The sequence below is a fragment of the Melanaphis sacchari genome, unplaced genomic scaffold (assembly GCF_002803265.2).
Source record: "Melanaphis sacchari strain LSU unplaced genomic scaffold, SCAv2.0 Contig2151_pilon_pilon, whole genome shotgun sequence".
Classification (NCBI taxonomy): domain Eukaryota; kingdom Metazoa; phylum Arthropoda; class Insecta; order Hemiptera; family Aphididae; genus Melanaphis; species Melanaphis sacchari.
In genome coordinates, this window is record NW_020271074.1 from 5504 (window position 1) to 21357 (window position 15854).

The following is a 15854-nucleotide window of genomic DNA, read 5'->3' on the forward strand; positions in this document are numbered from 1 at the left end:
TTTGAACATTGGAATAGATAGGGAGCGTGAGGGTAGGAGCCAAGTTTCGAAAAGAAGAGCAATAGAGCATTTATGATAATTAAGTAGGTTTTGTAGAGATGGAAGGCGGGCAGAGGACTTCTCACATTCCACTGAATTATATTAATGTAGTTTGGAAGATTAAAATTATTAGCAATCGGCACCATATTTTTTATTATAATATAAAATATAAATTAAAGCTTGAGGAGTCACTATGAACTGAGGTGAGGTATTTTTATGCGGTGAGATTAGAGAAAGGAGTATTGAGAAGAGAATTTATGGAAGATTCAATTAGGGATTGAAGAGAAGTGGAAGAGAAAGGGGTAGATAGCGAAGGAGAATTAATAAGAGTTTCCGATAATTTACAGAAAAGAGATTGGACCCATGAAAGATCTCCTAAATTATTTACAGGAGAGGATACTGTGTTAGGAAAGTTATTATTTAGGTAGTTACCGTTAGGTGAATTGGTCTGGATTTCAAAAGGTGAGTAATTATATTTTTTGTTAAAAGGAGGACGAGCTTTATGTTTTTGTTTCCTGGAGTTGAAAAAGTGATGATTATCGTATAGACTAGGGAAGCTATCTTCACGGGGAGTGATGTTGGATTTAAGAATTTCGGAGATTGGAGGCTGGCTTTTTACAACGTCAGAAAAAGTATTAGCAGTAGAGTAACATTTATTTTTCTTAAAAACTAAGGCGTCATTGAAGGAAATGTTCTCTGTAACCATGATTTTTTTAATATCCTTTTGGGCTAACCATTCCTGACAGCTATGGTCTGTGGCGACGTGAGGAAGTTTACAGAAAAAGCAGATTGGATCCGTGGCATGAACGATGGGACATTCAGAAATAGTATGTTTGGAAACGCCTCAATGACTGCACCTAGGATCACTGCGACAGAACTTTTGAGTGTGACCGTATCGAAGACAACGATTACATTGAACCGGAGAACGAATGCTGGGCTTGACGTCGAAAAACATATTATAGATTGAAATGTGTTGAGGTACTTTGGGGGACAGGAACTTGAGTTCAACGATGCGAGGTGGTACAATGTTGCCATCTTTTTTGACAGAAATGCGTTTGAAGCTTACGATGGGGAAACATGATTGGACTCCATCCAAAAAGTCGGAATCTAGTCTTATAATGCCAAATGAGAAAATGAGGTTAGATGGAATAGTAGCTGTGAAGCCACATTCCAACAAAACATCTGAAGTCAAACAAAGATTGGCGTTCATTATCGAATCAAAGCTAATTTTAATTTTTTTAGAACCAGTAGGCTTGATATTTGTTATACCGGTAAAATGAGTAGAGAAAAATTTGGCTGCTTTAATAGGATGCCAATTTCCCAAGTTTTTTTCCAAATCAATGCATTCGACAAGAATTATGAGGGGGCCGTTATAATCAGGTGAGAAGGTCCGTTGTATACATTGAGACGACATATTTATATCATTTGGTAAATCAGTGGAGTGTATCGAAGTAGTTATTTGTGTAGAATTAACGTCCGGTAAGGAATTTGGTATAGAGTCATTAAGGTTATCAGTAGATAAACCGTTGTTAATGACCGAGTCAGCCGACGAATTGTTGTCCGTAATATAATTGAAGGAAGATTGCGAAGTATTTAAAATTGGAGTATTAATAATAATCTGTTGAAGTCCGGGGGACGGGGGTGTAAGCAGATTGGATTTTGACTTACGTTAAGATTTTTTTGAGGTGACAGTGATGAAACTTGAATCCGATGTCCGATTTGTAGACAAGGAAGGCTTGATTTTATTAGGAGCAGGTGATTTACCCGCGCGCAAGTCGCCGCCCGAAAACGACGACATTAATAGGTAATTTTTACACTAACGATTAGAAAACGTTAATATGCTGCGATAACAGTGACGGAAAGAACAACCGATCGCTACGACAGCAGAAACGCGACTGATATATAATGATTAAATGTTTTATTTTATTTTTAAGCGATATTTTTAAATTAAACTTAAAAATTGAAGTATCAACCCTATATCGAAATTTTTCAATCCTTTTGTGGCACGTGAAGAGGTTGAGTAATCATGACCATATTTAACATAAATTACTTACTCATAGTAATGAACAAAGTTGGCGGGTAAGATATTAAAAATATTAATATTTTTTTTTCTTATAAATAAGGACCACCTTAGTACTCATCGATTTCATAAATATATAAAAAAATTAATATTTTTATAGTAGGTAATTATGTTTTATTTGAATCTAATAAATTATATCTTTAATTATTAATTTAGTATCGAAATTTGGAAATGATCCAGCGATATTCAGTTCTATTCAAATGTAAAGCCTAAGCCCTGAAATACTGGATTATTTGTTCAAATGTGGACCGATGCAGCCATCATCTAGTGAAACGCCCAAAAACTGTTTTCCAAAAGATTCTCATGGGAGATCGTTCCACGATAACTGGTTTTGGAAAAAATTACTTACTGGAGAATTAATTCGAAGAAAGTGGATGTCATATTCAAAAATTCAAAATCGACTGTATTGTCTTAATTTTGTGGGAGTACCGCCTTAGTAGAAGGGGTTTGACTCAGGCGATAATCCGTCGGGCCCTGGCCGCGGTGGTCACTCATTATGGCGCCCGAGGTGAGGCGGCGCCCCGGGCAGGACCCTCGGAGTCATCCGGGGCTACTGCCCGAAAGAGATAACCTCGCGGTTATACAAAGGGGCTGAGTGTCTCCGGGGCAACCCGGAAGAACTGGTCGACCCCGCAACACACGGAAAGATGTATTGTCTTAATTGTGCGTTATTTAGAAGAAATAGAAAATGCCATTGGGTGTGTGATGGGTTTGCAGAATGGAAAAATGGCCCTATTAAAATTACGAGACATGAAATAACCGAAAATCATGTATTTGCTTCAATTAAAGCATCATATAAGGACGCTGCTTTTCCACTTCTTCCTTCATTAAAAGAAAATGAAATGAAAAAAATAGTACAGAACAAGGAGGTTATCAGACATTTAATTGACATAGTGTTGTATTTGGGGAGACACTGTTTACCTTTTAGAGGTAATAGAAAGGGTTGGAAAGATGATGTTCGTGGAAATTTTAAAGATTTAGCTATCTTATTGGCAAAGTATTCACCTCCATTATCATGTCATTTAACTGAAGTCCAAATTAGGGGAAAACATACACAACATTTTGTATCATGGAATCGACAAAATCAGTTAATATTAGCTATTGCAACTAATATTCGTAACACAATAAAAAATGAAATTTTGAATGCAACATTATTTTCTTTATCTTTAGATACCACATTTGACGTGTCAAGAAAAGAGCAATTGTCGCTAATTATTAGGTATATAAATAAAAGTAACGGTGTAGTCGGTGAACGGTTGATAGCTGTTAGAGAAACATTAATGACTACTGGTCAACATTTATTTACAGTTCTTGATGATATACGTAAAGATATGTGTTTAGATTGGAAAACTTATCTAATTGGGCAATCTTATGATGGTGCTGCCTCAATGAGAGGTGCATACAATGGCTTACAAGCTATTGTAAAAGAGCATAATTCATCAGCTACTTACGTTTGGTGTTGGGCACACAAAATTTAATTTGATTATAGTCGATGCCGTAAGTTCCTGTTCACAAACTAGAGACTTATTTGGTACATTGGAAACACTTTATGATTATATAGGCAGTAGTAAGAAGCGAGTAGGACTTTACTCGGCGTCCCAAAGAAAAATATATCCTGGAAAGCCACTGCGAAGAAAAAAAGTAGATACTACCCGATGGACATCGCACTCAGCTGCTCTTTGTACGGTTTTTGATACATATGATTCAATCATTGATACATTAGAGGATTTACAACACGATTCTGATCGTATATCGAGTGTTAAAGCTAGTAGCTTGATAAATTATTTATTGTCCGAGCGTTTTATACTAACCGGTTTTATTTTTATGTAAATTTTTGAATTAACTAGCTCTTTAACTAAATTTTTGCAAGGTGTTAATATTGATTTGCTGGGTGCTAGTGAATACGTAAAATTGATATTAGAAAAAATGCATACATTCAGAAGTGAGCATCAATTTAAAAAATTGGTAGAAGATAAAAATACATTTATAGCGTCTATAGCGAATGAATTATCATTCACTCCATTATCATTAAACAAGATAAGAAAAAAAAATAATGCCAGGAGAAAATATAGCAGATGAACAAATCAGTTGTCCAATCAAAAATTTTCAAGTTAATACTTGCTATACAATAATTGATATTGTAAGTACACAGATAGTAGAGCGATTCAATGATCAATCTACTCCACTTTATAAAGATATTTCACTTTTTCAAGAAAAAAGATTAAAAGAAGTAGCAGAGCAGTCAAATTTACCTACTGATGCTTTTGATGGGTTTGAAATGGTCTATGGGAAATTTGTACAAGCTGATGATTTAAGACGTGAATGCAAACAATTTTCAGATTCATATTTTATGTTTAAAAAATTAACGATACTACCAGAAAAAATTCACAGAACAGATGATATCAACGAAGAAATAGAAACAAGTGATAATACTGAAAGTGATATTGATCCAGAAGATCTAGACTTAGCAACAAACCAAGGAAATATTTCGACGGTTTTTAAGGTGTGTCATCAAAATGATTTAAAAGAAGTGTTTCCATCCATTTATATTGCATTATGTATATGTTTAACTTCACCGGTTTCAAGTTCTTCTCCTGAAAGAGCCTTTTCTAAATTGAAGCTAATTAAAAGTAGATTGAGAAGTACTATATGAGAAGATATATTAGAATCACTTATGCTTATATCATGTGAAAAAGATATTAACATCGATAATGAAGAGGTAATAAAAATCCTTACAACATATAGTACTGTTCTTAAGAATCTATTATAAAAAACAATTATTTAATAGTTTATTTTATTTTTTTAATTTTATAATGTATATATTAATTATATTTTATTATTACACATTTGTTAAATTATATATTTAATTTTTATTTGTACCAATATAATCTTTGATTGCAAATATAAAATGTATGAATGTTGATTATAAAATAAAAATTGATTGCTGTAATTGGGGGGGGGGGGGTAGCCCCCACTTTTTAGGTGTACATTTATAAAAGGGTAGATGATATTTTTTTTTACTTGCTACACAAAAAAAAATATAGTTCGGCGCCACTGGTAGTAATAGTACCTATACCAACTTGTGTGTATAGTCTATAATATTTTCTTGCATGGCTGGGCTTGATAAGTTACAACTTTTCTCTTTATAGTGATGTATATAATTACCTAACCTTACCTTTTTTTTATAATACAAAATTAACTGGACAGTGGACCAACTTATGAGTTCTTCAACATTAGGTATATACTATGTACATTATATTTTGTAGTTAACAAGTAATTTGTCTTATACATTTAGATTGATTAGTTTTTTGTAAAATGTATATGTATGCAATTTATACTTTATATTTCTATAAAAGAAATGTCTAGTTTTAATAAACATTTTACCATTGAGTAGGTACTAGGTAGTATTTTTAATTAATGATTTTAGTATAAGAAATAAAACTACTACAATATTACAGTATAAAACTTCGAGGCATTAAATAAAAAAATTGAACATAAATTATTATACCTATTATATTACTATTATAGATGCCTGTATAAATCTAAATATTATTAATACAATAATAGCCCTACCTACTACTAGCGCTTTATAGATGTGGTTAAAATATGTACTAATGAACCTAACACTTTCGGACCGCGGATGGGCGTAAAATTGAGTACGGCGTTATCTAACCTGTATTCTTTAATCGTGGACGTAAGCATCTACGTTACCAAACACCTTATCAGTTGTTATATCAGGAATCAACTGCTTTAGTTTTACGTGGAACACCCTCGCCACCAAATCGGGCCTGTCGTTAGCTTTCAACCAATGTGGAATGTTGTCAACGATCTCTGGCCACTTAGGGTTACATGTAAAAGTTATGAACAGGTCAGGTTTGCCGTATTTACACACAATGGCCATCGCGTCATGGTAACATTGTTTCGTGTAACGGGGGCCACCTACAAACGTCGAAGGCAAAATCATCCTGCGACCGACGGGGTTGATTTCATCGACATGAAGCTGTTGATTTATGTGGTCTACAAGCCCCTGATACGCTTCGGCGAACAGCGCTTTCTGATTTACTCTAGTGTAGCGCAAATTGTTCGCTTCCATCCGAACGTACTGATCAAACACATTTTGCTGTAATAAAAAACCACCAGCATGTAATAAACTAAATGTTTGGCCGTCATTCCCATGTCCATTGTTTCCCGTATATCGAATGGCCAGACGGTAACACACAAACTCCCTGATGGTGTTCCGAACGCGAACAGCGTTTCGGCGGTTACCTTCTTGTCGCAAGTTGTACTGCCAACCGGATTCTCCTTATGGAAAGAATAGTGGATACAGCATAGGATCCGCATGAGACGAGCCCACTGATATGCTTTGCATCCGGTGTTGTGAGTCCACTGGGTTTGTGTCATAGATGACCAGATCGAGGTTCCTCGGTGGTAGCCCGTCATCATCAACGAATACGACTGCTACTTCATTTGCATTACCAGTTGGTGGATTGTATCGTCGAGGGTCATTATTTGGGTCGGCGATGATGTGCATTGTCACTCTTCTCGGTCACACCGTGGGATCAACAGCAGCAGTTTGTTGTTCCCTCTGCCATACCTGTTGCATGGTCCTATAACAAAATAATATTAGTAGCCATGAAGAACACGTATTTTATTAATGTTTAGTGGACTGTATATTTCGATTTTTTCTAACAAATAAATTGAGTATATTAAGAGCAACGGACGATATGCGTCAACTTTCGACCGTTGCAGACGATTAACTAACAATATAATAATACAAATATAAATCATTACAATCGCTACAATCGACGATATCTTATCTTAATTATATTATACCTAGGGACGCTACACACCGCCCGCCTTGAAACATTTCCAACAAACAAAAAAAAAAATTATTATATAGATAGGCTGAACGGCGAGTATGACATAATATTTTTATAATAACATAAAGATTAAGCAAATAATAATTTTAGTATATGATTAAATAATTATCAAATAAATAAATACATGATTATTGTAAATACAACAAAAAATAAATAAATAAAATAATTTCACAAATGTAATGTTTATACTATCTACAATAGAATATCGATTGAAATATATAAACAAAAAATTATATGATTCAATTTTTTTTTGTACAATAAAGAAATAACTAAAAGTGTCGTACAAAGTATGATAACAATAACGAATACAACAAATCCACAGTACACTCGAGTGCCATCATTAAGTTATGTTAAGGTGCGTTTACATTATAGTTCGAACACGAACGAACACGAGCGAATCGTACCGAATTCAGTAGTGTAAACGGTTTGCCGAACGCGAGCGAATTTGCCCCGAACGATTCGTTCGCGTTCGGTGACGCTCGCTCGGGTGGCGGTACGATCAAAGAAAACGCTCGTTCAATTCGAACGATATTCGGCTGTCATTTCTGATTCGGTTATGTTCGGGACCTGCAATTACCGCGCGCACCGCTGATTTTTCAATTTGCATAATAGTTTTTATTAATTATTATAATCATTAAAAATAAATAATGGATTGGACGGACGAAGAATGTCTACTTCTTATTGAAATGTTTAAAGCCAGACCAATTCTATGGGATCCAACCAATAATCAAAACAAGATGGCAAAAAAAAAATTGATTATTGGATGGAAATAAGTAAAGAGATGAAGAAAAGTGTAAATGAAATTAAGAGGAAGATGGAAAGTTTACAAGCGTCTTTTAGAAGGGAACGTCGCCTTAAAGTAAGCACAAGACGTTCTGGCGCTGGAGCCAATGAAGTGTTTCATTCCAAGTTTTTGAACGACAAACTAAAGATACCATTGATGTAAGTACTTTAAATTTAAAAGTTATTAAAAGTTATAAATGTATAATTATTTTTCTAAACCTACTGGCAGCAATATCGAGAAAGCCATATAAAAATAGTATTTGTCTGAAATATATATTCTATAAACGTAAATACATTTTATGATAGCGTTTATTTTTAAAACCATTTTGTTTGGTTTATCGTTTGCATATAAACTATGCTAAAAATAAAGGAAACAATTCTTTTCTGGTTTATATTTTAAATACAAACTATATTATAATATACACAATTTAATAATATAACATACAAGTGATTATATAGAATATGCATACAAGGCATTGTATACGTCTGGGTGTTAATAGATATAAATATATTATAATGTCACTGTATTTGTAAAATTAACCTATTTTAAACATAATTTGTAAATTTGTACTTATTTATAAAGTAACCTTACTTGAAATAATTTACTATAAATAATTATTAAGATAATTCAGTTTGCCACGGTACTGCACCATTTCCACAAAAATACTTAGCAAACTCATTTCTGTTTTCTTCTGCTAATCGTGTAGTTCTTCTTCCCACTCTTTCTAATGGACGTAAAGTATTGTTGGTTTCGTGTCTCCACGTTCCAACAATATTACGTCCATCAACTTCACGATCAAAAAAATCTGGTGGCGAATATGCATCCCTCGATGACTTATTTTTTCGTAAATAATTATGCAAGTATTCACATGCCGTAATTACTATCTCTGCTTTGTTTGGTTCAAGCAGCATTGGTTTTCGAAGCACTCTGAATACTGCTGATAGAATTCCAAAAACATTTTCCACAACTCTCCGGGCTCGAGACAATCGATAATTGAATGTTCTTTTAAACGATCCTTTTTCATGAGTCCCGGGAAAAGGGTTTAAGTATATTTTCCATTAAGGGAAAGGCTTCGTCAGCGACAAATACATATGGAACTATTTTTTCTCTTCCATTTAAATTTTTTGCTGGTGGAAGTCCCAATTCATTTCTTTCAAGTTTTTTAAAAAATGACGTATTCCGAAGAACTCCTGCATCTGAAATTCTGCCTTGGCAACCGATATTTGCATACAAAAAATTATAATCAGCATCAACTATCGCATGAGAACAATACTAAACGTTGATTTATAATTAATGTAATCACTTCCACTTCCAATGGGTGCTTGCAATTTCACATGTTTTCCATCAATTGCACCAAGGCAATGAGGAAAGTTCCAAGTTGTTTCATATTTTCTGGCAACATTTAACCAATCTTCTTGAGTTGTTGGTATCTAAAAAAGTTAAAAATAAATAAATACAATTCATAACTACACTTAAACATAAGTATTTGTCATTATATATCGTTAAAACATTATTAATATAATATAACAAATTTAAAAAATATTTAAAAATTATACAATATACATACATATTATAATAAGTAAATTATACAATTATTGTATGTATATTTGTACATAATATACCTTAGGAGCTTATAATTTTGTCTATTTAGAAAATTAATTAAAATTTTAAGTAAAATTAATTTTTTTATTTTTAAATTAATTATTTTAATAAATATTTTATTTATAGCCGGATAATAGTCAATTATTAGAAGATTCTTCAAATGTAGAACGTATAAACGTCAATGAAACTACTATAGACGAATTGTTGTGGGAAAGTTCGGGGGAAACAGAACAACCTCAAGAGTAAAGAAAAACATTTGTTTCTCCCAAAAAAATATCAAGCAAACGTAAAAAAATAAATGACAATGATAAAGTTATTCAAAGTTAACAAAAGATTATGCAAGATATTTCTGATAAAAGGCAAGCAAAAAAACAAAAAAGTGATTCTACCATATTTGGAGAATTTATTGCTAGTAAATTAGAGCAGTTTGACGATCGAATGAAAACCATATTACAACATCAAATAAGTTCATTAATATTCAACGTTGAATTAAGTTTCAAATTCCAACTCCAAGCTAATCAGTCTCAAGAAACTTCAACATCACAAATTGCTGCATCTTTGCCACATTTTCAGTCGATTTATCCAATACCACCACAGTCAACAGGAACATATGATACTTCAACATCTTTGCCTTCCATGCAGTTACCGTACTCTACTTTAACACCTTCACTAGCTCACCATTCTACGTTTTCAACTCAACCACAGTCACCGGACACATACTTTTCGTCATCGTCTTCACCATCTCTTCATTCTATGTCCTCTGTTCCGCCTATACAGTCACAGTATATTCCAAACGACTTTACTGATTTATAGTTCCAAAATGTTTTTTATTGAAATTTAAGTATTATTAACATGTTTATTGTAATAACAATAATTTTAAAGAATAAAACTAATTTGGTTATTTCATAATACAATATCGTACTTTATTTACTGTAAGTATTAATATCATACATAATATATTAATTTGTACTAGCTTATACCGTGTGTTCAATTTTAAAGGTAACAGGAAATATTTCGATCGTGTGACCTTGAATTTGATTCGGGGTTTTCATACTGCATATAGGACTTATAAATACATATTTTTTTAATAAATTCAAATTTTTAATTTTTTTTTATCAGCGCATGCGCAGTAAAATAAAAATTTCTTAAATAGTGTTGCGTGCCAATATCAGATCCAGATCCAAGGTGTTATTAAAATGAATTGTAAAACTTTTAATTACAATAATGTTTAATCTGTATAAATAAAATACATGTAACTGATATAAGAAGTGGCTGAGTGTCGTGAAGTTGCTCTGTTCTTCGTAGCTCTGGTACATCTGCCCTTGTTGGTCTTCGGACTCCCTTATATACAAGAAAATCTCTTGTTGTTGTAATCGTCAACCTTCTAATTTAGATTAATTCTTGGAATTGTTTTCACATTTGAAACAACAATCTCCAGGATGTTATCGTCTTACTGGCAATTCTTGTAAACGCAAAACGACCTCGCCTAAGAACTACTATTTTGATTTATTACAATGTTTTTACAAAATATGAATCTAATATTCGTATACATTATAATTATTAGATCACATATATATTTAGATCACTATTGCTAATACCTATAGCAATATTACACATATATTACATATTAGCATATCTCGTAGCTCATGAATATTATATTATATTATATTATATTATATTATTAGTACATCTCGTAGCCCATAACAATAGCAACCACTATTTTGGAGAACAGATTTCGATTTCTTTATTTTTTCTGAACAACTTTGATCTTTACAGTTTGTTGATATCTTCAAAATTGCCATTTTTATGACGGTCGGAAGTTTTAAAATAGTTAATTCGTAAATATCGCATTTTTCAACGGTCTATCTTAATTTTTAGGTATTTATAGGTATTATTATAACAATTTATTTTTATTAAAACTACTAAATTATCTACTACTTTTATCTTAATTTGTTTTTAAAAGTATTATAATGAAAGTTATACTATTAATCTGTGTGAATAAAATATTTTGATAGCATTCTAAAATTGATTGTGAATAGTCAAACGTTTTTCGTAAGTCACGCGTGACACATTATTTTCTGTACAATGGCAAACTATTTCGAAAAAACCGATATGGTATTAATTTTTGGAGAATGTCATCAAAATTCGCGTAACGCAGCGGCACTTTATGCTGAACGATATCCCGAGAGATATCATCCACCACACAATTATTTTTTACGTATAGTAATAAATCTTAGAGAAAATGGAGAACTTCCAGCTATTGCAAACCACCGCCGCAATAGGAGACCGCGAGTTCATGAACGTAATGAAAATGAAGAATTACAGGTATTAGCATACATTCAAATAAATCCTCGTTCTTCTGTTAGAAATTTGGCTAGAGAAGTCGATGTTTCTGTGAAGAAAGCACATTTAATTTTAAAAAAACATAAATTTCACGCATATCGACCTAACATATTACAACATTTAATACCCGGTGATTTCGATAGAAGACTTACATTTATTGCGTGGTTAATGGTAAAAATTCAAGAAGAACCACTATTTTTAAATTATGTTTGTTGGACTGATGAGTCAAAATTCACTAATAATAGTGTGATCAACAATCAAAATAACCGCTATTGGTCGGATACTAATCCTCATTGGACAAATGATACAAACTTTCAGTATGTGTGGGGAACGAATGTCTGGTGTGGGCTTTTATGTGGTAGATTACTAGGTCCTTACTTTTACAACGGTACTCTGACAGGAAGGAGATACCTAGACTTTTTGTCAAACACACTACCAACATTTTTGGATGAATTCAACTTAGATACCCGCATGAATTTATTTTTCCAACAAGATGGGGCACCCGCCCATAATGCAATAATTGTTCGAGAATACCTTAACCAAACATTTGGCCATAAATGGATGGGAACATATGGTCCAGTACAATGGCCTCCTAGATCTCCTGATATAACACCATTAGACTATTTTTTATGGGGACATTTAAAAACAGTAGTTTATGCTAATCCGCCTATTAATCTTGAAGATTTGAAAAATAAAATAATCATTGCGTGTAGTGAACTCACCGAAGACCAAATAATAACAGCTACACAAAGAGAACTACTGCGACGAATGGAAGCATGCGTTGAAAATAATGGCAATAACTTTGAACAGTTCATTGAATAATAAATTATCGAATAAATTGTAATGATATTTTTTTATAAATTCAATGTAATAATAAATACACCTTATAGTTATAATAAAAATAAATTGTTATAATAATACCTATAAATACCTAAAAATTAAGATAGACTGTTGAAAAATGCGATATTTACGAATTAACTATTTTAAAATTTCCGACCGTCATAAAAATGGCAATTTTGAAGATATCAACAAACTGTAAAGATCAAAGTTGTTCAGAAAAAATAAAGAAATCGAAATCTGTTCTCCAAAATAGTGGTTGCTATTTAAGAAATTTTTATTTTACTGCGCATGCGCTGATAAAAAAAAAAATTAAAAATTTGAATTTATTAAAAAAATATGTATTTAAAAGTCCTATATGCAGTATAAAAACCCCGAATCAAATTCAAGGTCACACGATCGAAATATTTCCTGTTACCTTTAAAATTGAACACACGGTATACTTATAAGCTATAAATATATAAGAAAAAATATTTACCTTTATATAATCTTGTAGTTCTTCAATTATTGCAGTGCATACTTTCGAAACTATAGACGAGATGGATGATTTTGATATTTTAAAGAGTAATGATAAACTTGCAAAAGAATCACCAGTGGCTAAGTATCTAAGAGTTAAAGCTAGTCTTTCATTTGCTGGTATAGATGACCTAAACTGTGTATCTTCTTTTCTTATTTTGGGTTCAATTAAATTAGGTAAATTTTTGAACGTTTCAGGAGTTATTCTACAGCAGTTCTTGAAATGGTCTCTGTTGTCATTTTTAAGTCATTGAGTAACATACTACAACTGTATAACTCTCTGTTCCGATACAGAGATTGCATCCACCAACGACGTTTTTTCTTTGTTTTTTCTTTACCAATAATTTTGTAGTAAAAGCACACGCACAAGCTAATAATAAATATTCGGCATCTTCACTTGAAGACATTTTTAATAAAAAATATAAACAAAATAATATAAAAAACAACAAATTTTAACAGAATGTATACGTGTTTGCTGGTTAGTAGTGTGCTCACAACTGCATTTTTCAAACCATATTGGTTTTCAAAACGAATTCAATGCGAATGTTCGAGTACAAGCCCGAACAGCCGCGAATAGTCTTGAACACAGTAAACGGCCGAATCATCAACGAATTCGCGTATAAATGTATTCGGTGGCATTCGCTCGTGTTCGTCCGCGTTCGGACTATAATGTAAACGCACCTTAATACAGTTAACGATTTTCAATGTGATGGAGTCGCGACCCCCTGGTTGAGAAACGCTGATCTAGAGAAATACACTCTTCCATTGGAATACTGATATATTTTGTTTAAGAGCAGAAATAATTGGTCTCAGCTTATATAATCAATCACGATTGGGATCATCTCGTCGTAAGTCAAACTCATTGTCATTGAAGTGTATATATCTCTATATTTTCAAATACATTCACATTCATACAATTTCTAATAATATGATTATAGGTGTTTCCTGACCAGTAGCTTCTTAAATTTGGCATATGAACCACTAGTAGTATGTATTTGTATGTTCACAGCACTTTTGGGCAGGGAGATTTTAAAAGTTTAAGGGGGAATATCCCCCTTGAGCTCATTTTCGTCTCCGTGTAATTTTAAAAAACAGTTTATTTATATTGGTTACACTGTAATTTTAATCTTGTGCTCAATTTTTTTTCGTTTAACACAAAAACAGTTTATTGGTCACACTACAATTTTAAATTTAAAGTTTTTTCAAACTTTAAAATTAATAATCTAATCTAGTTCAGTTTAGTTAGTGTTAAACCATCATTCGATCAAGACCTATTGCTTATTAAAAAGTTCTTTATTTTTACAAAAAATGAATTTTCAAAATTTTAGCAACAATTTTTGTTCACTAGTTTCTTTAGTACGAAATAATGCATATCCTAAATACCCAGAATATACAACATTTTCTTCAAGATTGAAAACATTCAACTTATTCCCGTTAACTTCATCTCAAGATAAATACTCATTAGCTGAAAGCGGTTTTAAATATTCAGGGAAAAAAGATATTGTCGAATGTTTTTGCTGTGGACTCATCTTACATAATTGGGAAAAAGATGATATTCCATGGATTGAACACACAAGATGGAATCCAAAGTGTATATACGTATTATTATCAAAAGGAAATCAGTTTGTTGAAAATATAATAAATTACGGAAAATTAACGATGTATGTCAATGTGATTGTGAGTTTAAGACATATGATACTGTAATTTAATATTTTTTTCTATTAATATATTTTTTTTTCTGTTTTTATAAGAAACAATTTAAATGTGTTAATATTTATCTTAATATTTCGTGAACGTATAGTCTAGTGGGATAACGCGTCTAATTTAAATTAAATTTGTTAAGATTAATTTTCAGGTTCAATGGTATACGTAAGTAGATAAATAACCCTCGACACGCTATCCAACTAAACTATACGTTCGCATTTTTTTCCGTTTTTTTCTTTTTTAACCTCTTCAGTTTTAGTATATAACATGTTGGAGCAAAAAAATACTGTTAGTTTACGCTATACTGTCATAGTGTTTATATTCATTTTTTTTTTTTAAATAATCGTATAAATATTAATTTGAAAATCGTTTTATAATTTCAAAGAACTTATCGTTATATAATATGAATCCACCAGTCGTTGTATCAAAATCAGTGTTCGATATCCGTCCTTTTGGAAAGAAAAGTGTAACAGTTGGACTTTTGATTAATAAACAGATTTCAATTATTATATTATTAGAATGTAAATTAACTAAAAAAATTGTTACGTTAGACCTAGATCAGTGGTGTACATTAATGTGTGAAAATAATTATAACGCAATTATTGATAATTTACATACCCGATGTAAACGTGTTAAAATACCTGACAACTTTTTCTATTCCGTTAATGTTAACCAATCGACTATTGTTTTATATTCTAATAATAATTATATAACATTATCTCACGTTGATTTACATCGTTTAAAACAATTACAACATTGTATCGACTTGTATATTGTTGAAAAACAAAAGAAGTTGGAATCATACCAAAAAACATTTGATACAGCATATGCGTTGATAAAGGCCGACGTCAATGGATTACCATCGTCTTGTCAACGAAATGAATTTACAAACCAATATATTCAAAATTATGATTTTAGTTATAGCAATATTCAAAGTGATGATATTTCATTCATGTATGAGTTGTTGCAATTTCATTTTAATTCATTATCAAATATGATTTTGCAAGATTTGGTAATGTAATAAAAATTAAAACCTTTAGATTTAATACTCATATTTTTTGTTTGCTAA

The 15854-nt window shown here is 31.8% G+C and overlaps 4 protein-coding genes and 3 pseudogenes across 4 annotated transcripts; 5 read left to right on the forward strand and 2 right to left on the reverse strand.

The window, feature by feature from the left end:
* Window positions 1-253: 253 nt before the first annotated feature.
* On the reverse strand, window positions 254-1837 carry LOC112593937 (annotated as a pseudogene).
* Window positions 1838-2101: 264 nt separating this feature from the next.
* On the forward strand, window positions 2102-3597 carry LOC112593938 (annotated as a pseudogene).
* Window positions 3598-4172: 575 nt separating this feature from the next.
* Window positions 4173-4772, forward strand: LOC112593939. Its single transcript, XM_025338530.1, has one exon. It carries the CDS (start codon window positions 4173-4175, stop codon window positions 4770-4772), a length of 600 nt encoding a protein of 199 aa, XP_025194315.1.
* Window positions 4773-5801: 1029 nt separating this feature from the next.
* Window positions 5802-6212, reverse strand: LOC112593940. Its single transcript, XM_025338531.1, has one exon. It carries the CDS (start codon window positions 6210-6212, stop codon window positions 5802-5804), a length of 411 nt encoding a protein of 136 aa, XP_025194316.1.
* Window positions 6213-7646: 1434 nt separating this feature from the next.
* LOC112593941 lies at window positions 7647-7945 on the forward strand (annotated as a pseudogene).
* Window positions 7946-11399: 3454 nt separating this feature from the next.
* Window positions 11400-12601, forward strand: LOC112593936. Its single transcript, XM_025338528.1, has 2 exons — window positions 11400-11792; window positions 12219-12601. Exons 1-2 carry the CDS (start codon window positions 11471-11473, stop codon window positions 12548-12550), a joined length of 654 nt encoding a protein of 217 aa, XP_025194313.1. The 5' UTR covers window positions 11400-11470; the 3' UTR covers window positions 12551-12601.
* A 1651-nt stretch (window positions 12602-14252) lies between these two features.
* On the forward strand, window positions 14253-15797 carry LOC112593942 (death-associated inhibitor of apoptosis 1-like; the record flags this gene model as incomplete). The annotated part of the gene is made up of 2 exons (XM_025338532.1): window positions 14253-14742; window positions 15704-15797. Coding segments are annotated over exons 1-2 (447 nt in total), but the record flags the coding sequence as incomplete, so codon positions are not given.
* Between the last annotated feature and the right edge of the window lie 57 nt (window positions 15798-15854).